Source organism: Procambarus clarkii, chromosome 11, assembly GCF_040958095.1.
Source record: "Procambarus clarkii isolate CNS0578487 chromosome 11, FALCON_Pclarkii_2.0, whole genome shotgun sequence".
Lineage (NCBI taxonomy): Eukaryota > Metazoa > Arthropoda > Malacostraca > Decapoda > Cambaridae > Procambarus > Procambarus clarkii.
In genome coordinates this window covers 47388551-47415147 of record NC_091160.1, presented here as the reverse complement: position 1 = coordinate 47415147, position 26597 = coordinate 47388551, and the positions used below count along the sequence as shown (strand labels likewise).

Here is a 26597-nt window from a genome sequence, read left to right as displayed (position 1 = left end):
CACATAGGCTGTGTACATCATTTTGAGCACGGCAATAGAGGCTCCATGTCCATTCCAGGTTATAGCTTTCAGTGCCCTGAGTCGACTTTTGCATGTTCCTATGAGTTGATTGAGCTCCTCTTTCTTCCCCTTGTTAGAGCCGACAGTGTCGCCAAGGTACCGATAGTGGTCAACCCATTCAAGTGTTACACCATTAATTTGCAGTTCTTCATTTGCTCTCCGCTTGTGATGGGAGTATGCCTTCGTCTTGTTTGTGGAGAGAGTGAAACCGAGCTCAATACATTTCCTTCCAAGGAGTTCAATGGACTGTTCAATTTTTCCCAAGGTGGGAGCTTGTATTAGGACATCATCTGCATATCCCACTTGTTGTGTTCCTTCCGGAAAATCAATATTTGCAATGGCGTTCATAAGTACATTGAATAGTGTAGGGCTTAAGACTCCGCCTTGGGGGGTCCCGAGTTCCATATTCATTGTTCTGGAGACTGCTCCATTGAAGCAAACCTTGGCTTTCCTTCCTGTGAGGTAGTCTTCAACCCATTTCATGAGTCTCTCCTTGACACCCATGCATGCAAGCTCGTCCAGGATCGCAATCCCCTGTGCTTTGTCGAAGGCTCCTTTGATGTCAACAAATACAGAGTACCTAGCCGTGTCATTAGCCAAGTAATTAACTATACAATTTGCTGTGCTCCGTCCTTTAACAAATCCATTGACCCCCTCCCCTAACCTGCCTATGTTGTGCAACAGTCGGTTTAGGATGATCCTTTCAAGCATCTTGCAAGTGCATGACACGAGACTGATAGGTCTGTAATTACCAGGGGTCATTAGGCTTCGGTATGGGAATAATTATTGCGTCTTTCCATTGTGTAGGCAACACTCATATTTCTGTATCTATGTAACATATTCATCCAGCTTCACCCATTTGTTTCACAGTCATTGCTCTTGGGTATGTGCCCAACATGGTCGGGATTGGAATCAAAGACAAGATTGTCACATAAATAATCAATCCTTGGCCTAATATATGCACAGTGGGTTAGAGAATTATGTTGCATAACTAGAATAGAGGTTCATTCTAATGTCTCTTTCCAGTAACTCTAAGTCACATTCACCTACTGCCCCAGACACCCAGTGGCAAACTGTCCCCTTTGCTCAGTGACCACTACCCCTCACACAGTGTCCACTACCCCTCACACAGTGTCCACTACCCCTCACACAGTGACCACTACCCCTCACACAGTGACCACTACCCCTCACACAGTGTCCACTACCCCTCACACAGTGTCCACTACCGCTCACACAGTGACCACTACCCCTCACACAGTGTCCACTACCCCTCACACAGTGTCCACTACCCCTCACACAGTGTCCACTACCCCTCACACAGTGTCCACTACCCCTCACACAGTGACCACTACCCCTCACACAGTGACCACTACCCCTCACACAGTGACCACTACCCCTCACACAGTGACCACTACCACTCACACAGTGACCACTACCCCTCACACAGTGACCACTACCCCTCACACAGTGCACCACTACCCCTCACACAGTGTCCACTACCCCTCACACAGTGACCACTACCCCTCACACAGTGCACCACTACCCCTCACACAGTGTCCACTACCCCTCACACAGTGACCACTACCCCTCACACAGTGACCACTACCCCTCACACAGTGCACCACTACCCCTCACACAGTGACCACTACCCCTCACACAGTGTCCACTACCCCTCACACAGTGTCCACTACCCCTCACACAGTGTCCACTACCCCTCACACAGTGACCACTACCCCTCACACAGTGTCCACAACCCCTCACACAGTGACCACTACCCCTCACACAGTGACCACTACCCCTCACACAGTGACCACTACCACTCACACAGTGACCACTACCCCTCACACAGTGACCACTACCCCTCACACAGTGCACCACTACCCCTCACACAGTGTCCACTACCCCTCACACAGTGTCCACTACCCCTCACACAGTGCACCACTACCCCTCACACAGTGACCACTACCCCTCACACAGTGTCCACTACCCCTCACACAGTGCACCACTACCCCTCACACAGTGACCACTACCCCTCACACAGTGACCACTACCCCTCACACAGTGCACCACTACCCCTCACACAGTGACCACTACCCCTCACACAGTGACCACTACCCCTCACACAGTGCACCACTACCCCTCACACAGTGACCACTACCCCTCACACAGTGACCACTACCCCTCACACAGTGCACCACTACCACTAACACAGTGACCACTACCCCTCACACAGTGCACCACTACCCCTCACACAGTGACCACTACCCCTCACACAGTGACCACTACCCCTCACACAGTGACCACTACCCCTCACACAGTGCACCACTACCCCTCACACAGTGTCCACTACCCCTCACACAGTGTCCACTACCCCTCACACAGTGCACCACTACCCCTCACACAGTGTCCACTACCCCTCACACAGTGTCCACTACCCCTCACACAGTGTCCACTACCCCTCACACAGTGCGCCACTACCCCTCACACAGTGACCACTACCCCTCACACAGTGTCCACTACCCCTCACACAGTGCACCACTACCCCTCACACAGTGACCACTACCCCTCACACAGTGACCACTACCCCTCACACAGTGCACCACTACCCCTCACACAGTGTCCACTACCCCTCACACAGTGTCCACTACCCCTCACACATTGTCCACTACCCCCTCACACAGTGTCCACTACCCCTCACACAGTGTCCACTACCCCTCACACAGTGCACCACTACCCCTCACACAGTGTCCACTACCCCTCACACAGTGACCACTACCCCTCACACAGTGTCCACTACCCCTCACACAGTACACCACTACCCCTCACACAGTGTCCACTACCACTCACACAGTGACCACTACCCCTCACACAGTGTCCACTACCCCTCACACAGTGTCCACTACCCCTCACACAGTGACCACTACCCCTCACACAGTGTCCACTACCCCTCACACAGTGTCCACTACCCCTCACACAGTGTCCACTACCCCTCACACAGTGATCACTACCCCTCACACAGTGATCACTACCCCTCACACAGTGTCCACTACCCCTCACACAGTGACCACTACCCCTCACACAGTGCACCACTACCCCTCACACAGTGTCCACTACCCCTCACACAGTGATCACTACCCCTCACACAGTGACCACTATCCCTCACACAGTGTCCACTACCCCTCACACAGTGTCCACTACCCCTCACACAGTACACCACTACCCCTCACACAGTGTCCACTACCCCTCACACAGTGTCCACTACCCCTCACACAGTGATCACTACCCCTCACACAGTGACCACTACCCCTCACACAGTGTCCACTACCCCTCACACAGTGTCCACTACCCCTCACACAGTGACCACTACCCCTCACACAATGACCACTACCACTCACACAGTGACCACTACCCCTCACACAGTGCACCACTACCCCTCACACAGTACACCACTACCCCTCACACAGTGACCACTACCCCTCACACAGTGTCCATTACCCCTCACACAGTGACCACTACCACTCACACAGTGACCACTACCCCTCACACAGTGTCCACTACCCCTCACACAGTACACCACTACCCCTCACACAGTGTCCACTACCCCTCACACAGTGACCACTACCACTCACACAGTGACCACTACCCCTCACACAGTGACCACTACCCCTCACACAGTGCACCACTACCCCTCACACAGTGACCACTACCCCTCACACAGTGTCCACTACCCCTCACACAGTGACCACTACCCCTCACACAGTGTCCACTACCACTCACACAGTGACCACTACCCCTCACACAGTGTCCACTACCCCTCACACAGTGTCCACTACCCCTCACACAGTGACCACTACCCCTCACACAGTGACCACTACCCCTCACACAGTGACCACTACCCCTCACACAGTGACCACTACCACTCACACAGTAACCACTACCCCTCACACAGTGCACCACTACCACTCACACAGTGTCCACTACCCCTCACACAGTGTCCACTACCCCTCACACAGTGACCACTACCCCTCACACAGTGTCCACTACCCCTCACACAGTGACCACTACCACTCACACAGTGACCACTACCCCTCACACAGTGCACCACTACCCCTCACACAGTGTCCACTACCCCTCACACAGTGTCCACTACCCCTCACACAGTGACCACTACCCCTCACACAGTGACCACTACCCCTCACACAGTGACCACTACCCCTCACACAGTGTCCACTACCCCTCACACAGTGACCACTACCCCTCACACAGTGTCCACTACCCCTCACACAGTGTCCACTACCCCTCACACAGTGTCCACTACCCCTCACACAGTGACCACTACCCCTCACACAGTGTCCACTACCCCTCACACAGTGTCCACTACCCCTCACACAGTGTCCACTACCCCTCACACAGTGTCCACTACCCCTCACACAGTGTCCACTACCCCTCACACTGTGACCACTACCCCTCACACAGTGCACCACTACCCCTCACACAGTGACCACTACCCCTCACACAGTGTCCACTACCCCTCACACAGTGTCCACTACCCCTCACACAGTGCACCACTACCCCCTCACACAGTGCACCACTACCCCTCACACAGTGCACCACTACCACTCACACAGTGTCCACTACCCCTCACACAGTGTCCACTACCCCTCACACAGTGTCCACTACCCCTCACACAGTGCACCACTACCCCTCACACAGTGCACCACTACCACTCACACAGTGTCCACTACCCCTCACACAGTGCACCACTACCCCTCACACAGTGCACCACTACCACTCACACAGTGTCCACTACCCCTCACACAGTGACCACTACCCCTCACACAGTGTCCACTACCCCTCACACAGTGTCCACTACCCCTCACACAGTGTCCACTACCCCTCACACAGTGACCACTACCCCTCACACAGTGCACCACTACCCCTCACACAGTACACCACTACCCCTCACACAGTGACCACTACCCCTCACACAGTGTCCACTACCCCTCACACAGTACACCACTACCCCTCACACAGTGTCCACTACCCCTCACACAGTGACCACTACCACTCACACAGTGACCACTACCCCTCACACAGTGACCACTACCCCTCACACAGTGCACCACTACCCCTCACACAGTGACCACTACCCCTCACACAGTGTCCACTACCCCTCACACAGTGACCACTACCCCTCACACAGTGTCCACTACCCCTCACACAGTGTCCACTACCCCTCACACAGTGTCCACTACCCCTCACACAGTGTCCACTACCCCTCACACAGTGTCCACTACCACTCACACAGTGACCACTACCCCTCACACAGTGACCACTACCCCTCACACAGTGACCACTACCCCTCACACAGTGACCACTACCCCTCACACAGTGTCCACTACCCCTCACACAGTGTCCACTACCCCTCACAGAGTGTCCACTACCCCTCACACAGTGTCCACTACCCCTCACACAGTGTCCACTACCCCTCACACAGTGTCCACTACCCCTCACACAGTGTCCACTACCCCTCACACAGTGTCCACTACCCCTCACACAGTGTCCAGTACCCCTCACACAGTGCACCACTACCCCTCACACAGTGTCCACTACCCCTCACACAGTGTCCACTACCCCTCACACAGTGACCACTACCCCTCACACAGTGTCCACTACCCCTCACACAGTGACCACTACCCCTCACACAGTGACCACTACCCCTCACACAGTGTCCACTACCCCTCACACAGTGTCCACTACCCCTCACACAGTGTCCAGTACCCCTCACACAGTGACCACTACCCCTCACACAGTGACCACTACCCCTCACACAGTGTCCACTACCCCTCACACAGTGTCCACTACCCCTCACACAGTGTCCACTACCCCTCACACAGTGCACCACTACCCCTCACACAGTGTCCACTACCCCTCACACAGTGTCCACTACCCCTCACACAGTGACCACTACCCCTCACACAGTGTCCACTACCACTCACACAGTGACCACTACCCCTCACACAGTGACCACTACCCCTCACACAGTGTCCACTACCCCTCACACAGTGTCCACTACCCCTCACACAGTGTCCACTACCCCTCACACAGTGTCCACTACCCCTCACACAGTGTCCAGTACCCCTCACACAGTGCACCACTACCCCTCACACAGTGTCCACTACCCCTCACACAGTGTCCACTACCCCTCACACAGTGACCACTACCCCTCACACAGTGTCCACTACCCCTCACACAGTGACCACTACCCGTCACACAGTGACCACTACCCCTCACACAGTGTCCACTACCCCTCACACAGTACACCACTACCCCTCACACAGTGTCCACTACCCCTCACACAGTGACCACTACCACTCACACAGTGACCACTACCCCTCACACAGTGACCACTACCCCTCACACAGTGCACCACTACCCCTCACACAGTGACCACTACCCCTCACACAGTGTCCACTACCCCTCACACAGTGACCACTACCCCTCACACAGTGTCCACTACCCCTCACACAGTGTCCACTACCCCTCACACAGTGTCCACTACCCCTCACACAGTGTCCACTACCCCTCACACAGTGTCCACTACCACTCACACAGTGACCACTACCCCTCACACAGTGACCACTACCCCTCACACAGTGACCACTACCACTCACACAGTGACCACTACCCCTCACACAGTGACCACTACCCCTCACACAGTGCACCACTACCCCTCACACAGTGACCACTACCCCTCACACAGTGTCCACTACCCCTCACACAGTGACCACTACCCCTCACACAGTGTCCACTACCCCTCACACAGTGTCCACTACCCCTCACACAGTGTCCACTACCCCTCACACAGTGTCCACTACCCCTCACACAGTGTCCACTACCACTCACACAGTGACCACTACCCCTCACACAGTGACCACTACCCCTCACACAGTGACCACTACCCCTCACACAGTGACCACTACCCCTCACACAGTGTCCACTACCCCTCACACAGTGTCCACTACCCCTCACACAGTGTCCACTACCCCTCACACAGTGTCCACTACCCCTCACACAGTGTCCACTACCCCTCACACAGTGTCCACTACCCCTCACACAGTGACCACTACCCCTCACACAGTGTCCACTACCCCTCACACAGTGCACCACTACCCCTCACACAGTGTCCACTACCCCTCACACAGTGTCCACTACCCCTCACACAGTGACAACTACCACTCACACAGTGACCACTACCCCTCACACAGTGCACCACTACCCCTTCACACAGTGTCCACTACCCCTCACACAGTGACCACTACCCCTCAAACAGTGTCCACTACCCCTCACACAGTGTCCACTACCCCTCACACAGTGTCCACTACCCCTCACACAGTGTCCACTACCCCTCACACAGTGTCCACTACCCCTCACACAGTGCACCACTACCCCTCACACAGTGTCCACTACCCTCACACAGTGTCCACTACCCCTCACACAGTGTCCACTACCCCTCACACAGTGTCCACTACCCCTCACACAGTGTCCACTACCCCTCACACAGTGCACCACTACCCCTCACACAGTGTCCACTACCCCTCACACAGTGTCCACTACCCCTCACACAGTGACCACTACCACTCACACAGTGACCACTACCCCTCACACAGTGCACCACTACCCCTCACACAGTGTCCACTACCCCTCACACAGTGTCCACTACCCCTCACACAGTGTCCACTACCCCTCACACAGTGTCCACTACCACTCACACAGTGTCCAGTACCCCTCACTCAGTGCACCACTACCCCTCACACAGTGTCCACTACCCCTCACACAGTGTCCACTACCCCTCACACAGTGACCACTACCCCTCACACAGTGTCCACTACCCCTCACACAGTGACCACTACCCCTCACACAGTGACCACTACCCCTCACACAGTGTCCACTACCCCTCACACAGTGTCCACTACCCCTCACACAGTGTCCAGTACCCCTCACACAGTGACCACTACCCCTCACACAGTGACCACTACCCCTCACACAGTGTCCACTACCCTCACACAGTGTCCACTACCCCTCACACAGTGTCCACTACCCCTCACACAGTGTCCACTACCCCTCACACAGTGCACCACTACCCCTCACACAGTGTCCACTACCCCTCACACAGTGTCCACTACCCCTCACACAGTGACCACTACCCCTCACACAGTGTCCACTACCACTCACACAGTGACCACTACCCCTCACACAGTGACCACTACCCCTCACATAGTGTCCACTACCCCTCACACAGTGTCCACTACCCCTCACACAGTGTCCACTACCCCTCACACAGTGTCCACTACCCCTCACACAGTGTCCACTACCCCTCACACAGTGTCCACTACCCCTCACACAGTGTCCACTACCCCTCACACAGTGACCACTACCACTCACACAGTGTCCACTACCCCTCACACAGTGACCACTACCCCTCACACAGTGTCCACTACCCCTCACACAGTGACCACTACCCCTCACACAGTGACCACTACCACTCACACAGTGTCCACTACCCCTCACACAGTGACCACTACCCCTCACACAGTGACCACTACCCCTCACACAGTGTCCACTACCACTCACACAGTGCACCACTACCCCTCACACAGTGTCCACTACCCCTCACACAGTGTCCACTACCCCTCACACAGTGACCACTACCCCTCACACAGTGTCCACTACCCCTCACACAGTGTCCACTACCCCTCACACAGTGACCACTACCCCTCACACAGTGACCACTACCCCTCACACAGTGTCCACTACCCCTCACACAGTGTCCACTACCCCTCACACAGTGTCCACTACCCCTCACACAGTGTCCACTACCCCTCACACAGTGTCCACTACCCCTCACACAGTGACCACTACCCCTCACACAGTGTCTAACTTGTGACGTGTTTGGTCGGGCTAAACCACTGCAATTTGTACGTAGGTGGAAATCGCGAGATCCACCTTGAAGATTACAATCATACAGTTAAGCGTTATCGTGTGTTATCATGCGATCATAGATAACTATATCAAGATAACTATATCACAAGAACTTCCTGGAACGGGTTTTATGACGGTAAAATAGCATTGAAGTCTTTCAGATTTTTAACACGAATGAATGAAGGCTTTCAGATTTTTAACATGAATGAATGAAGCCTTTCAGATTTGTAACATGAATGAATGAAACCTTTCTTATTTTAACAAGAATGAATGAAGCCTTTCAGATTTTTAACATGAATGAATGAAGCCTTTCAGATTTTTAACATGAATGAATGAAGCCTTTCAGATTTTTTAACACGAATGAATGAAGCCTTTCAGAATATTACGTGAATGAATGAAGCCTTTCAGAATATTAACGCGAATGAATGAAGCCTTTCAGATTTTTAACCTGAATGAATGAAAACTTTCATATTTTAACAAGAATGAATGAAGCCTTTCAGTTTTTTTACACGAATGAATGAAGCCTTTCAGGTTTTTAACATGAATGAATGAAGCCTTTTAGATTTTTAACCAGAATGAATGAAGCCTTTCAGATTTTAACACGAATGAATGAAGCCTTTCAGATTTTTAACCAGAATGAATGAAGCCTTTCAGATTTTAACAGGAATGAATGAAGCCTTTCAGATTTTTAACCAGAATGAATGAAGCCTTTCAGATTTTAACAGGAATGAATGAAGCCTTTCAGATTTTAACAAGAATGAATGAAACCTTTCATATTTTAACACGAATGAATGAAGCCTTTCAGATTTTTAACAAGATTGAATGAAGCCTTTCAGATTTTAACACGAATGAATGAAGCCTTTCAGATTTTTAACAAGAATGAATGAAGCCTTTCAGATTTTAACAAGAATGAATGAAGCCTTTCAGATTTTAACAAGAATGAATGAACCCTTTCAGATTTTAACAAGAATGAATGAAACCTTTCATATTTTAACAAGAATGAATGAAGCCTTTCAGATTTTTAACAAGAATGAATGAAGCCTTTCAGATTTTAACAAGAATGAATGAAGTCTTCAGATTTTAACAAGAATGAATGAAGCCTTTCAGATTTTTAACAAGAATGAATGAAGCCTTTCAGATTTTAACAAGAATGAATGAAGTCTTCAGATTTTTAATGCGAATGAAGGAAGCCTTTCAGATTTGAAACAGGAATGAATGAAGTCTTTCAGATTTTAAACAGGAATGAATGAAGTCTTTCAGATTTTTAACACGAATGAATGAAGCCTTTCAGATTTTTAACAAGAATGAATGAAGCCTTTCAGATTTTAACAAGAATGAATGAAGTCTTTCAGATTTTTAACATGAATGAATGAAACTTTTCAGATTTTAAACAAGAATGAATAAAGCCTAGTAAAGTTGAGAATGAATGAAGTCAATCAGATTTTAAATGAGAATGAACGAAGCCTAATAAAGTTCTTCACAAGAATGAATGAAGTGTATTTAATATCTTAAGAACAATAAACAGTATCTCGTCCACGATAAAAGATAACATATTGTATTTTAGACCAACATTATCAGTACCAAAGTTGTGTGTCATCTGACTGATATCGTGCCAGAGTCTGGTAATTGAGAGATTAGATCGGCGATATATAAGATATGAGATAAGAACTGCTTGATGCTGGACCACAGGAAACTACGCCGATGGTGCGATACAGATGCCTGGCGCCGTCAACACTTACTGACGGCACACACAGCCTGATGAAACACCATAAATGTGTGTGTGCATATTTACACACAAGGAGAGCCAAGTCACGCCTGACACTGGAGGCGTCTTGAGGTTATCTTGAGGTTATCTTGAGATGATTTCGGGGCTTTAGTGTCCCCGCGGCCCGGTCCTCGACTAGGCCTCCACCCCCAGGAAGCAGCCCGTGACAGCTGACTAACACCCAGGTACCTATTTTACTGCTAGGTAACAGGGGCATAGGATGAAAGAAACTCTGCCCATTGTTTCTCGCCGGCGCCTGGGATCGAACCCAGGACCACAGGATCACAAGTCCCGCGTGCTGTCCGCTCGGCCGACCGGCTCCCTCCCGTCAGACGCTATAATTATTTTGGAGTCACTCAGGTGGAATATGTGAATTATCGCACCTATAATTGTAAATATATAATTGATAAACTTAGTTTAAATTGTAAATTGTAAATTGTAAATTGTAAATCGTCTTTCTACTTCATTCCTCGATCTCATTTTCTCCCTCTCTAAACATTCCCTTTCCCTGACGGCTGGGTGGACTGCGTTCGAGATTCGTAATCCTGAGGTTCCGGGTTCGATCCCAGGTGGAGGCGGAAACAAATGGGCAGAGTTTATTTCACCCTGATGCTCCTGTTCACCTAGCAGTAAATAGGTACCTGGGAGTTAGATAGCTGCTACGGGCTGCTTCCTGGGGGGGGGGGGGTTTAACGAAAAGGAGGCCTGGTCGAGGACCGGGCCGCGGGGACGCTAAGCCCCGAAAATCATCTCAAGATAACCTCGAGATAACCTCAAGTGTTCTTGTGCACTAGAACACGATATCGTGCTCAAGAACATGATATCGTGCACTAGCACATGATATCGTGCTCAAGAACATGATATCGTGCACTAGAACATGATATCGTGCTCAAGAACATGATATCGTGCTCAAGAACATGATATCGTGCTCAAGAACACGATATCGTGCACTAGAACACGATATCGTGCTCAAGAACATGATATCGTGCTCAAGAACATGATATCGTGCTCAAGAACATGATATCGTGCTCAAGAACATGATATCGTGCTCAAGAACATGATATCGTGCTCAAGAACATGATATCGTGCTCAAGAACATGATATCCTGCTCAAGAACATGATATCGTGCTCAAGAACATGATATCGTGCTCAAGAACATGATATCCTGCTCAAGAACATGATATCGTGCTCAAGAACACGATATCGTGCTCAAGAACATGATATCGTGCTCAAGAACATGATATCGTGCTCAAGAACATGATATCGTGCTCAAGAACATGATATCGTGCTCAAGAACATGATATCGTGCTCAAGAACATGATATCGTGCACTAGAACACGATATCATGTTCAAGAACACGATAATATACTCAAGAACACGATATTATGCTCAAGAACATGATATCGTGCTCAAGAACATGATATCGTGCCCAAGAACATGATATCGTGCCCAAGAACATGATATACTTTCCCAAGAACATGATATCGTGCTCAAGAACATGATATACTTTCCCAAGAACATGATATCGTGCTCAAGAACATGATATACTTTCCCAAGAACATGATATCGTGCACAAGAAATTCATATCGTTCTCAAAATTGTTCTCTTTTAACAAATTTCGTTCCCAATATACTTTTTCTTAAGCTCATTGTCGATCTAAATATCCTTTTGTTATCCTTATCAAGAACGATATCATTCTCAGTTCGTTATCATAAACTCAATATCGTTCTTAAGATCGTATATCGTTCTCTGGACACTCAATTAAATTACAATCAAATATTCACAAGAATTATTTTACAGAAGATTAATTATATAGAGTAAAGACTCAGTAAATAAGGTTCATTTATTACTAATTACTGAAGAGTTTATAGAGCCAGACGACACAAGAGGCTGTTTGGTGTTGGGTCTTGAGGTCTATCAACCTCTGGAGGGTTATTAAGGTCTATCAACCTCTGGAGGGTTATTAAGGTCTATCAACCTCTGGAGGGTTGTTAAGGTCTATCAACCTCTGGAGGGTTATTAAGGTCTATCAACCTCTGGAGGGTTGTTAAGGTCTGTCAACCTCTGGAGGGTTGTTAAGGTCTATCAACCTCTGGAGGGTTGTTAAGGTCTATCAACCTCTGGAGGGTTATTAAGGTCTATCAACCTCTGGAGGGTTGTTAAGGTCTATCAACCTCTGGAGGGTTATTAAGGTCTATCAACCTCTGGAGGGTTGTTAAGGTCTATCAACCTCTGGAGGGTTGTTAAGGTCTATCAACCTCTGGAGGGTTGTTAAGGTCTATCAACCTCTGGAGGGTTATTAAGGTCTATCAACCTCTGGAGGGTTATTAAGGTCTATCAACCTCTGGAGGGTTATTAAGGTCTATCAACCTCTGGAGGGTTATTAAGGTCTATCAACCTCTGGAGGGTTATTGAGGTCTATCAACCTCTGGAGGGTTGTTAAGGTCTATCAACCTCTGGAGGGTTATTGAGGTCTATCAACCTCTGGAGGGTTGTTAAGGTCTATCAAACTCTGGAGGGTTGTTAAGGTCTATCAACCTCTGGAGGGTTGTTAAGGTCTATCAACCTCTGGAGGGTTGTTAAGGTCTATCAACCTCTGGAGGGTTATTAAGGTCTATCAACCTCTGGAGGGTTATTAAGGTCTATCAACCTCTGGAGGGTTATTAAGGTCTATCAACCTCTGGAGGGTTATTAAGGTCTATCAACCTCTGGAGGGTTATTAAGGTCTATCAACCTCTGGAGGGTTATTAAGGTCTATCAACCTCTGGAGGGTTGTTAAGGTCTATCAACCTCTGGAGGGTTGTTAAGGTCTATCAACCTCTGGAGGGTTGTTAAGGTCTATCAACCTCTGGAGGGTTGTTAAGGTCTATCAACCTCTGGAGGGTTATTAAGGTCTATCAACCTCTGGAGGGTTGTTAAGGTCTATCAACCTCTGGAGGGTTATTAAGGTCTATCAACCTCTGGAGGGTTGTTAAGGTCTATCAACCTCTGGAGGGTTATTAAGGTCTATCAACCTCTGGAGGGTTATTAAGGTCTATCAACCTCTGGAGGGTTATTAAGGTCTATCAACCTCTGGAGGGTTATTAAGGTCTATCAACCTCTGGAGGGTTGTTAAGGTCTATCAACCTCTGGAGGGTTGTTAAGGTCTATCAACCTCTGGAGGGTTATTAAGGTCTATCAACCTCTGGAGGGTTATTAAGGTCTATCAACCTCTGGAGGGTTATTAAGGTCTATCAACCTCTGGAGGGTTATTAAGGTCTATCGACCTCTGGAGGGTTATTAAGGTCTATCAACCTCTGGAGGGTTGTTAAGGTCTATCAACCTCTGGAGGGTTGTTAAGGTCTATCAACCTCTGGAGGGTTGTTAAGGTCTATCAACCTCTGGAGGGTTATTAAGGCCTATCAACCTCTGAAGGGTTATTAAGGCCTATCAACCTCTGGAGGGTTATTAAGGTCTATCAACCTCTGGAGGGTTATTAAGGTCTATCAACCTCTGGAGGGTTATTAAGGTCTATCAACCTCTGGAGGGTTATTAAGGTCTATCAACCTCTGGAGGGTTATTAAGGTCTATCAACCTCTGGAGGGTTATTAAGGTCTATCAACCTCTGGAGGGTTATTAAGGTCTATCAACCTCTGGAGGGTTATTAAGGTCTATCAACCTCTGGAGGGTTATTAAGGTCTATCAACCTCTGGAGGGTTATTAAGGTCTATCAACCTCTGGAGGGTTATTAAGGTCTATCAACCTCTGGAGGGTTATTAAGGTCTATCAACCTCTGGAGAATTATTGAGGTCTATCAACCTCTGGAGGGTTATTAAGGCCTATCAACCTCTGGAGGGTTATTAAGGCCCATCAACCTCTGGAGGGTTATTAAGGTATATCAACCTCTTAAGGGTTATTAAGGTCGATCAACCTCTGGAGGGTTATTAAGGTCTATCAACCTCTGGAGGGTTATTAAGGTCTATCAACCTCTGGAGGGTTATTAAGGTCTATCAACCTCTGGAGGGTTGTTAAGGTCTATCAACCTCTGGAGGGTTATTAAGGCCCATCAACCTCTGGAGGGTTATTAAGGCCTATCAACCTCTGGAGGGTTATTAAGGCCTGTCAACCTCTGGAGGGTTATTAAGGCCTGTCAACCTCTGGAGGGTTATTAAGGCCCATCAACCTCTGGAGGGTTATTAAGGCCTATCAACCTCTGGAGGGTTATTAAGGCCTGTCAACCTCTGGAGGGTTATTAAGGCCTGTCAACCTCTGGAGGGTTATTAAGGTCTATCAACCTCTGGAGGGTTATTAAGGTCTATCAACCTCTGGAGGGTTATTAAGGTCTATCAACCTCTGGAGGGTTATTAAAGTCTATCAACCTCTGGAGGGTTATTAAGGCCTATCAACCTCTGGAGGGTTATTAGGGTCTATCAACCTCTGGAGGGTTATTAAGGCCTATCAACCTCTGGAGGGTTATTAAGGTCTATCAACCTCTGGAGGGTTATTAAGGTCTGTCAACCTCTGGAGGGTTATTAAGGCCTATCAACCTCTGGAGGGTTATTAAGGCCTGTCAACCTCTGGAGGGTTATTAAGGCCTATCAACCTCTGGAGGGTTATTAAGGCCTATAAACCTCTGGAGGGTTATTAAGGCCTATCAACCTCTGAAGGGTTATTAAGGCCTATCAACCCCTGAAGGGTTATTAAAGACTGAAGAAGGGTTAGTATAAACTCTCAGTGTATATAAAGAGAAGCGAGGTTTACCTCAGTATATATCCTTATAACAAGTGTGTTTTCAACATAGCTCAATAGGTCAGCGCAAACGAGCTCTCCTATTGGTGGAGAGCCTCGGCTCACCGCACATTAGAGGAGGATCGATAACTCTTGGGCGCCTTCCAGCCAATCAGCGTTCACCTGTCGGGCAGCTTTCCCGCCAAACACCCTGGACGCTTACTCCAGTCTCTTCCTCCAGTCAGGCCCCTCCAGTCTCTTCTTCCAGTCAGGCCCCACCAGTCAGGTCCCTCCAGTCAGGCCTCTCCAGTCAGGCCCCTCCAGTCAGGCCCCTCCAGTCAGGCCCCACCAGTCAGGCCCCTCCAGTCAGGCCCCACCAGTCAGGCCCCACCAGTTAGGCCCCTCCAGTCTCTTCCTCCAGTCAGGCCCCACCAGTCAGGCCCCTCCAGTCAGGCCCCTCCAGTCAGGTCCCTCCAGTCAGGCCCTACCAGTCAGGCCCCACCAGTCAGGCCCCTCCAGTCAGGCCCCACCAGTCAGGCCCCTCCAGTCAGGCCCCACCAGTCTGGCCCCTCCAGTCAGGCCCCACCAGTCAGGCCCCTCCAGTCAGGCCCCACCAGTCAGGCCCCACCAGTCAGGCCCCTCCAGTCAGGCCCCACCAGTAAGACCCCACCAATCAGGCTCCACCAGTCAGGTCCCTCCAGTCAGGCCCCACCAGTCAGGCCCCTCCAGTCAGGCCCCTCCAGTCAGGCCCCACCAGTCAGGCCCCACCAGTCAGGCCCCACCAGTCAGGCCCCTCCAGTCAGGCCCCACCAGTCAGGCCCCAACAGTCTGGCCCCTCCAGTCAGGCCCCACCAGTCAGGCCCCACCAGTCAGGCCCCACCAGTCAGGCCCCTCCAGTCAGGCCCCACCAGTCAGGCCCCTCCAGTCAGGCCCCACCAGTCAGGTCCCTCCAGTCAGGCCCCACCAGTCAGGCCCCACCAGTCAGGCCCCTCCAGTCAGGCCCCACCAGTCAGGCCCCACCAGTCAGGCCCCACCAGTCAGGCCCCACCAGTCAGGCCCCACCAGTCCGGCCCCACCAGTCAGGCCCCACCAGTCAGGCCCCACCAGTCAGGCCCCACCAGTCTGGCCCCTCCAGTCAGGCCCCACCAGTCAGGCCCCTCCAGTCAGGCCCCACCAGTCAGGCCCCACAAGTCAGGCCCCACCAGTCAGGCCCCACCAGTCTCTTCCTCCAGTCAGGCCCCTCCAGTCAGGCCCCTCCAGTCTCTTCCTCCAGTCAGGCCCCACCAGTCAGGCCCCTCCAGTCTCTTCCTCCAGTCAGGCCCCACCAGTCAGGCCCCTCCAGTCTCTTCCTCCAGTCAGGCCCCACCAGTCAGGCCCCTCCAGTCTCTTCCTCCAGTCAGGCCCCACCAGTCAGACCCCTCCAGTCAGGCCCCACCAGTCAGGCCCCTCCAGTCAGGCCTCTCCAGTCTCTTCCTCCAGTCAGGCCCCACCAGTCAGGCCCCTCCCGTCAGGCCCCACCAGTCAGGCCCCTCCAGTCAGGCCCCACCAGTCAGGCCCCTCCAGTCAGGCCCCACCAGTCAGGCCCCTCCAGTCAGGCCCCTCCAGTCAGGCCCCTCCAGTCTCTTCCTCCAGTCAGGCCCCACCAGTCAGGCCCCTCCAGTCAGGCCCATCCAGTCAGGCCCCTCCAGTCAGGCCCCACCAGTCAGGCCCCTCCAGTCAGGCCCCTCCAGTCTCTTCCTCCAGTCAGGCCCCACCAGTCAGGCCCCTCCAGTCAGGCCCCACCAGTCAGGCCCCTCCAGTCAGGCCGCACCAGTCAGGCCCCTCCAGTCAGGCCCCTCCAGTCTCTTCCTCCAGTCAGGCCCCACCAGTCAGGCCCCTCCAGTCAGGCCCCACCAGTAAGTCCCCTCCAGTCAGGCCCCACCAGTCAGGCTCCTCCAGTCAGGCCCCTCCAGTCTCTTCCTCCAGTGAGGCCCCACCAGTCAGGCCCCACCAGTCAGGCCCCTCCAGTCAGGCCCCACCAGTCAGGCCCCTCCAGTCAGGCCCCACCAGTCAGGCCCCTCCAGTCAGGCCCCTCCAGTCTCTTCCTCCAGTCAGGTCCCACCAGTCAGGCCCCTCCAGTCAGGCCGCACCAGTCAGGCCCCTCCAGTCAGGCCCCTCCAGTCTCTTCCTCCAGTCAGGCCCCACCAGTCAGGCCCCTCCAGTCAGGCCCCTCCAGTCAGGCCCCACCAGTCAGGCCCCTCCAGTCAGGCCCTTCCAGTCTTTTCCTCCAGTCAGGCACCACCAGTCAGGCCCCACCAGTCTCTTCCTCCAGTCAGGCCCCTCCAGTCTCTTCCTCCAGTCAGGCCCCACCAGTCAGGCCCCTCCAGTCAGGCCCCTCCAGTCAGGCCCCTCCAGTCAGGCCCCACCAGTCAGGCCCCTCCAGTCAGCCCCCTCCAGTCTTTTCCTCCAGTCAGGCCCCTCCAGTCAGGCCCCTCCAGTCAGGCCCCACCAGTCTCTTCCTCCAGTCAGGCCCCTCCAGTCTCTTCCTCCAGTCAGGCCCCACCAGGCAGGCCCCTCCAGTCTCTTCCTCCAGTCAGGCCCCTCCAGTCAGGCCCCTCCAGTCTCTTCCTCCAGTCAGGCCCCACCAGTCAGGCCCCTCCAGTCTCTTCCTCCAGTCAGGCCCCACCAGTCAGGCCCCTCCAGTCTCTTCCTCCAGTCAGGCCCCACCAGTCAGGCCCCTCCAGTCTCTTCCTCCAGTCAGGCCCCACCAGTCAGGCCCCTCCAGTCAGGCCCCACCAGTCAGGCCCCTCCAGTCAGGCCTCTCCAGTCTCTTCCTCCAGTCAGGCCCCACCAGTCAGGCCCCTCCAGTCAGGCCCCACCAGTCAGGCCCCTCCAGTCAGGCCCCACCAGTCAGGCCCCTCCAGTCAGGCCCCACCAGTCAGGCCCCTCCAGTCAGGCCCCTCCAGTCTCTTCCTCCAGTCAGGCCCCACCAGTCAGGCCCCTCCAGTCAGGCCGCACCAGTCAGGCCCCTCCAGTCTCTTCCTCCAGTCAGGCCCCACCAGTCAGGCCCCTCCAGTCAGGCCCCTCCAGTCAGGCCCCACCAGTCAGGCCCCTCCAGTCAGGCCCTTCCAGTCTTTTCCTCCAGTCAGGCCCCTCCAGTCAGGCCCTACCAGTCAGGCCCCTCCAGTCAGGCCCCACCAGTCAGGCCCCTCCAGTCAGGCCCCACCAGTCAGGCCCCTCCAGTCAGGCCCCACCAGTCAGGCCCCTCCAGTCAGGTCCCACCAGTCAGGCCCCTCCAGTCAGGCCCCTCCAGTCTCTTCCTCCAGACAGGAACCGCCAGTCAGGCCCCTCCAGTCAGGCCCCTCCAGTCAGGCCCCTCCAGTCAGGCCCCACCAGTCAGGCCCCACCAGTCAGGCCCCACCAGTCAGGCCCCACCAGTCAGGCCCCTCCAGTCAGGCCCCTCCAGTCAGGCCCCACCAGTCAGGCCCCACTAGTCAGGCCCCACCAGTCAGGCCCCTCCAGTCAGGCCCCTCCAGTCTCTTCCTCCAGTCAGGCCCCACCAGTCAGGCCCCACCAGTCAGGCCCCACCAGTCAGGCCCCACCAGTCAGGCCCCTCCAGTCAGGCCCCACCAGTCAGGCCCCTCCAGTCAGGCCCCACCAGTCAGGCCCCTCCAGTCAGGCCCCACCAGTCAGGCCCCTCCAGTCAGGCCCCACCAGTCAGGCCCCTCCAGTCAGGTTCCACCAGTCAGGCCCCTCCAGTCAGGCCCCTCCAGTCTCTTCCTCCAGACAGGAACCGCCAGTCAGGCCCCTCCAGTCAGGCCCCACCAGTCAGGCTCCACCAGTCAGACCCCTCCAGTCAGGCCCCACCAGTCAGGCCCCACCAGTCAGGCCCCTCGAGTCAGGCCCCACCAGTCAGGCCCCTCCAGTCAGGCCCCACCAGTCAGGCCCCACCAGTCAGGCCCCACCAGTCAGGCCCACCAGTCAGGCGCCACCAGTCAGGCCCCACCAGTCAGGCCCCACCAGTCAGGCCCCACCAGTCAGGCGCCACCAGTCAGGACCCCTGCAGTCAGGCCCCTCCAGTCAGACCCCTCCAGTCATGCCCCTCCAGTCATGCCCCTCCAGTCAGGCCCCACCAGTCAGGCCCCACCAGTCAGGCGCCACCAGTCAGGCCCCTCCAGTCAGGCCCCACCAGTCAGGCCCCACCAGTCAGGCGCCACCAGTCAGGCCCCTCCAGTCAGGCCCCACCAGTCAGGCCCCACCAGTCAGGCCCCACCAGTCAGGCCCCACCAGTCAGGCGCCACCAGTCAGGCCCCTCCAGTCAGGCCCCACCAGTCAGGCCCCTCCAGTCAGGCCCCACCAGTCAGGCCCCACCAGTCAGGCCCCACCAGTCAGGCCCCACCAGTCAGGCGCCACCAGTCAGGACCACAGCAGTCAGGCCCCTCCAGTCAGGCCCCTCCAGTCAGGCCCCACCAGTCAGGCCCCACCAGTTAGGCGCCACCAGTCAGGCCCCACCAGTCAGGCCCCACCAGTCAGGCGCCACCAGTCAGGACCCCAGCAGTCAGGCCCCTCCAGTCAGGCCCCTCCAGTCGGGCCCCACCAGTCAGGCCCCTCCAGTCAGGCCCCACCAGTCAGGCCCCACCAGTCAGGCCCCACCAGTCAGGCCCCACCAGTCAGGCGCCACCAGTCAGGACCACAGCAGTCAGGCCCCTCCAGTCAGGCCCCTCCAGTCAGGCCCCACCAGTCAGGCCCCACCAGTTAGGCGCCACCAGTCAGGCCCCACCAGTCAGGCCCCACCAGTCAGGCGCCACCAGTCAGGACCCCAGCAGTCAGGCCCCTCCAGTCAGGCCCCTCCAGTCAGGCCCCACCAGTCAGGCCCCACCAGTCAGGCCCCACCAGTCAGGCCCCACCAGTCAGGCGCCACCAGTCAGGCCCCTCCAGTCAGGCCCCACCAGTCAGGCCCCTCCAGTCAGGCCCCACCAGTCAGGCCCCACCAGTCAGGCCCCACCAGTCAGGCCCCACCAGTCAGGCGCCACCAGTCAGGACCACAGCAGTCAGGCCCCTCCAGTCAGGCCCCTCCAGTCAGGCCCCACCAGTCAGGCCCCACCAGTTAGGCGCCACCAGTCAGGCCCCACCAGTCAGGCCCCACCAGTCAGGCGCCACCAGTCAGGACCCCAGCAGTCAGGCCCCTCCAGTCAGGCCCCTCCAGTCAGGCCCCACCAGTCAGGCCCCTCCAGTCAGGCCCCACCAGTCAGGCCCCACCAGTCAACGCTACAAAAAATGTTATATCCTCAGTCAGTTAACACTTACAGTCAACTTCCTTTCGAAAAAATGAGTCATATCTGCAAACAGTTAACTTTCGTAACTCTCGGTACAGTCAACTCTGTTTATACGGTCAGCTGTGCTCCATACAGTCAACTCTACCTATACAGTTAACTACTCAATTACTGCCCCGCCCGGGATGGTGCTCACACCAACAGTTTAGTCAAACGCACACAAGTGTATGCTTGCAGCCATTAGTTCACATTCTGTATCATTGAGTTGTTCAGATGGCATTCTTGGTCAATTGAAGATTGGCTAAATAACCCAACCTATCTAAGCAGTCCCAGGTCTAATGTGTTATTTTAGGCCTAATATAGTACGTATGTGTGTTATTTTAGGCCTAATATAGTACATATGTGTGCTATTTTAGGCCTAATATAGTACATATGTGTGCTATTTTAGGCCTAATATAGTACATATGTGTGCTATTTTAGGCCTAATATAATACATATGTGTGCTATTTTAGGCCTAATATAGTACGTATGTGTGCTATTTTAGGCCTAATATAGTACGTATGTGTGCTATTTTAGGCCTAATATAGTACGTATGTGTGCTATTTTAGGCCTAATATAATACGTATGTGTGCTATTTTAAGCCTAATATAGTATGTATGTGTGTTATTTTAGGCCTAATATAGTACGTATGTGTGCTATTTTAGGCCTAATATAGTACGTATGTGTGCTATTTTAGGCCTAATATAGTATGTATGTGTGTTATTTTAGGCCTAATATAGTACGTATGTGTGCTATTTTAGGCCTAATATAGTACATATGTGTGCTATTTTAGGCCTAATATAGTACATATGTGTGCTATTTTAGGCCTAATATAGTACGTATGTGTGCTATTTTAGGCCTAATATAGTACGTATGTGTGCTATTTTAGGCCTAATATAGTACGTATGTGTGCTATTTTAGGCCTAATATAGTACATATGCGTGCTATTTTAGGCCTAATATAGTACATATGTGTGCTATTTTAGGCCTAATATAGTACATATGTGTGCTATTTTAGGCCTAATATAGTACATATGTGTGCTATTTTAGGCCTAATATAGTACATATGTGTGCTATTTTAGGCCTAATATAGTACATATGTGTGCTATTTTAGGCCTAATATAGTACATATGTGTGCTATTTTAGGCCTAATATAGTACATATGTGTGCTATTTTAGGCCTAATATAGTACATATGTGTGCTATTTTAAGCCTAGGAATTTTTGGGGTTCGCTATTTTTTTTTTATCGTCTTGATCAATTAATAGTTTATAACGTGAACATTATTTGTACGTTCGACCAAATAGTTGTTGTAAATATTCTATATATTTGATCTCATCGAAACGTTCAATATACTGAACAATTTGGTGGATGTTGATGCGGACAGCTTCGTCAAACGGTCAGATGTGGCACAAACAGAGAGCAACGGTGTGAAGCTCAACAAGCCTCAATGTAACACAAACAGAGAGCAACGGTGTGAAGCTCAACAAGCCTCAATGTAACACAAACAGAGAGCAACGGTGTGAAGCTCAACAAGCCTCAATGTAACACAAACAGAGACCAACGGTGTGAAGCTCAACAAGCCTCAATGTAACACAAACAGAGAGCAACGGTGTGAAGCTCAACAAGCCTCAATGTAACACAAACAGAGAGCAACGGTGTGAAGCTCAACAAGCCTCAATGTAACACAAACAGAGACCAACGGTGTGAAGCTCAACAAGCCTCAATGTAACACAAACAGAGAGCAACGGTGTGAAGCTCAACAAGCCTCAATGTAACACAAACAGAGAGCAACGGTGTGAAGCTCAACAAGCCTCAATGTAACACAAACAGAGAGCAACGGTGTGAAGCTCAACAAGCCTCAATGTAACACAAACAGAGAGCAACGGTGTGAAGCTCAACAAGCCTCAATGTAACACAAACAGAGAGCAACGGTGTGAAGCTCAACAAGCCTCAATGTAACACAAACAGAGAGCAACGGTGTGAAGCTCAACAAGCCTCAATGTAACACAAACAGAGAGCAACGGTGTGAAGCTCAACAAGCCTCAATGTAACACAAACAGAGAGCAACGGTGTGAAGCTCAACAAGCCTCAATGTAACACAAACAGAGAACATTGTAGCTTGTTGAGCTTGACACTGTTGCTCTCTGTTTGTGTTACATTGTAGCTTGTTGAGCTTGACACTGTTGCTCTCTGTTTGTGTTACATTGTAGCTTGTTGAGCTTGACACTGTTGCTCTCTGTTTGTGTTACATTGAGGCTTGTTGAGCGTGACACTGTTGCTCCTTGTTTGTGTTACATCTGACCGTTTGACGAAGTTGTCCGCATCAACATCCACCAAATTGTTCAGTATTTTAACTGTTTCAATGCGGTCCGCCCTGTCATGCATGGTTGGTAGTGTTGTTAGCCCTGCGGCCCTCAACCCTTCCTGATACGTGAGTTGACTTACCTCTGGAATGATTTTTGTTGCCCGGTGTTGCACTTTCTCCAGAGCAGCCATATCTTTCTGAAGATAAGGTCTCCATGCTTGGGTACAGTAATCCAGGTGGGGCGCACCAGAGACTTATACAATTAAATGACTTCCTTCTTTTACTTAAAGGTAAAAGTTTGCTTGATTATTCCCAGGGTTTGTTTAACTTTTTTTTACTGCCGCTCCCACTTGTTGTGCAACTTTTAGTGTTTAGTGTTTAGGGTAATGTTGTTAATTTGGTAGTTGTGACGTGGACTGTTATGCCTCACATGAAAGGTCTTGCATTTATCGACATTAAAAAGCATTTGCAATTTTTCTGATCATTCGTAGAGTTCATCTGGATCTCTTTGTAAGGTCTTAATATCATTTTCACTTCCCACTTCACCAAAGATCTTTGTGCCATCAGCAAATTTGATGATGTGGTATGTAATATTCTCATCTATGCCATTGGTGTATATGACAAAATGGGTTGGCCCCAAAATGGACCCTTGTGGTATCCCATTCACCACATTTCCCCAATCAGATTCATTCCCAATTAGCACCACTCTTTGTTTTCTTTGTGTTAACCATAGTTTTATCTATTCCAGTATTCTCCCATTTATTCCATGTGTCTGTAGTTTCCTTCATTTCTTTCCTATTTCATGTGGTACCTTGTGAGTCCCACCCTGTTTAATACACTAATGAATAGCATAGAAATCAAACTTTTTGAATTTTTTAATGTAGTTTGAATTCAGAAGTCGGAGGCCTATTATATTTAAAATAAATGGTACAAATATAAAAAGTTAAAATATATAAATATATAGGTACATATATTGGATATACCCATGAGAGTTTGGAAGCTGAGATGAACAGACTGTTGGGTCAATGTCGGAAGAGATTACAACCTCTGAAGGCCTTGGCATGCTGTGGAAAGGGAGTGGGAGTCTCTGTGCTACGAATGTTATACTTGAGTACTGTAAGATCTCTTATTGATTATGCTGCACCTGTCATTTCTTGTTTTGGTAAAGGTAGGATGGGCAAGTTGGAGAAGGTACAAAAATGAAGCCATGAGAATTATCTTAGGATGCCCAAGAAATGCTATGATTGAGATAATGAGGATGGAGTTGAATCTGCAGAGTATTGGGGATAGAATTGTAGAGATAAATGTAGCCTCTGCCATTAGATTAATGAGAGGTGGGGGGAGCTAATGAATTAATCCTCTCGGTTCAAAAAGTGGGAAGTAGTGAACAGTGTATGATGAAGAAGAGAGTATATATGAATAACTTATGTTCTAATGTTATGAAGTATGATGTTATTACAGAGTGTATTGCTGTGCCCAAGACACAATTCACACCACCATGGGAGGATTGTAATGTATATGTAGTAATTACTCCCTTGCAAAAGACAAAAAGCATGTATGAAATAGGAGAGCTGAGGGCAACATATGATTGTATAATTAGAAAATTACCTACAGAAAACACTCTACATGTATATTGTGATGGGTCAGTAGCTAGGGATGGGAAGGCAGGATGTGGAGTCTTGATCAGGGAGTACACTGACATCGGCACTGTAGATACTGTTATTGGACGCCGCTTAACTGACAGTGTCTCTTCACCGCAGGCTGAACTCCAAGGAGTATTAGCAGGATTACAGGAAGTAGTCAAATGTGGTAAAAATGCCTGCTTCTTTATTGACAGTAGAGGATGTTGTTGTTGTTATAGATTCAGCTACTCTGAACAAGTTCCAAGTAGCACGGGCTATGGTGAGCCCGTAACTTACCTGGCACAGGAGCGGGGCAAGAAGCACGGGCTATGGTTTGCCTGACAGTAGAGGAGCGTTAGAGTCTTTAAATAACAGACGCCCAGTATACCAGAATATTGTGATAGAGTGTAGAGAGAATGTTAAGACATTAGAAAAAACTGGGTATAAAGTAAGATTCATATGGATCCCTTCACATGTGGGAATACTGTTGAATGAGGTAGTTGATGAGATAGCCAAGAGAGCCTCGGAAAAAACTCTTGTCGATGTTGTATGTCAGAAAACTTTGAAACCAATAAAGACAAGAATTAAGATGATCCAAGAGGATGAAGAAAAAGTTAAGAGAACGGCAATGTTGGAGAGCAGTAACACACTTAAGCATTATGCAATAATATGTACAAATTCGTCCTTCACTTATGGTAAAGGAAAGTCTACTTGGAAGGATTCAATTTACATGAGATTAAGATTAGGATACAAATATATCTGGCAATACGGTGTTGATGTCAGTGAAAAAGATAAGGAGTGTAAATTATGTAGTATGCCGCACGCCCACACCTTAGAACATTATGTATTAGAGTGTCAACTTATTGATAACCAAATGTAAACTGTCAACAAAATTATTCGCACACCCTCCGTCACTATGTGATGGAGTGCGAAAGATAAGGGAATTCAGAAACAATTCTATAACAAATATTCAAGATATGTGTAAATATTTCATTGAAAATTATCTGCTACCAGAAATTTTAGCCAAATATTCCCAGTTTGCTAACTGTAGGTAGTAACTGGGTGATTGTAACCTATCCACCGCTGCCCACTGGATGGGGGGCGGTGTGCAGGACAAACATATCAATTGTGACACTAGCTCTCCACATATGTCAGTTCCTTAATTTAGAAACTGTACTTGTGGTCGATCTCGAACCCATTGTTGATGTGACGACTTATATTGAATTTTGTAACTAGCTCATCAAGATTGTAACTTGCTCAGCTAAATGAATTGTGGGGTTCAGTCCCTGAGCCCATTATGTGCCTCTGTAACCCTTTCCACTACTACCCACAAGACGGGTATGGGGTTATCTTGAGATGATTTCGGGGCTTTTTAGTGTCCCCGCGGCCCGGTCCTCGACCAGGCCTCCACCCCCAGGAAGCAACCCGTGACAACTGACTAACACCCAGGTACCTATTTTACTGCTAGGTAACAGGGGCATAGGATGAAAGAAACTCTGCCCATTGTTTCTCGCCTGCGCCTGGGATCGAACCCAGGAGCACAGGATCACAAATCCAGCGTGATGTCCGCTCGGCCGACCGGCTCCCAAGTTCCACCGGGGTGCATAATAAATGAACTACACTAAACTAACTATAGAAATAAAGAAATAACTAGTGTACCACATCAAATTGTTTGGATATGTGATAATGGTATGACAGACAGACTACTTAGGAGCTACAAGCACTTTACCCCAAGAGTGTAACACATAAATCCTGTGTTTACTATTTTAATGCCTAGTTATCAGACCCGTTGGCATGAGGTACCTGGAGCTTTGCAATTACTTTATTCACTCTCGTGTTCTTGAAGATATCCTCAGAGTGCACTT

General features: G+C 50.7%; 1 protein-coding gene across 1 annotated transcript in view; it reads right to left on the bottom strand.

Annotated features, from left to right (window-relative positions):
* The window catches only part of LOC138363715 (periaxin-like), a 29023-nt gene extending 5833 nt beyond the window's left edge, over window positions 1-23190 (bottom strand). Inside the window, exon 1 of the mRNA XM_069323104.1 lies at window positions 23009-23190. Within this exon, the coding sequence (XP_069179205.1) occupies window positions 23009-23190 (182 nt within the window). The remainder of the gene's footprint in view (window positions 1-23008) is intronic.
* Window positions 23191-26597: the final 3407 nt, after the last annotated feature.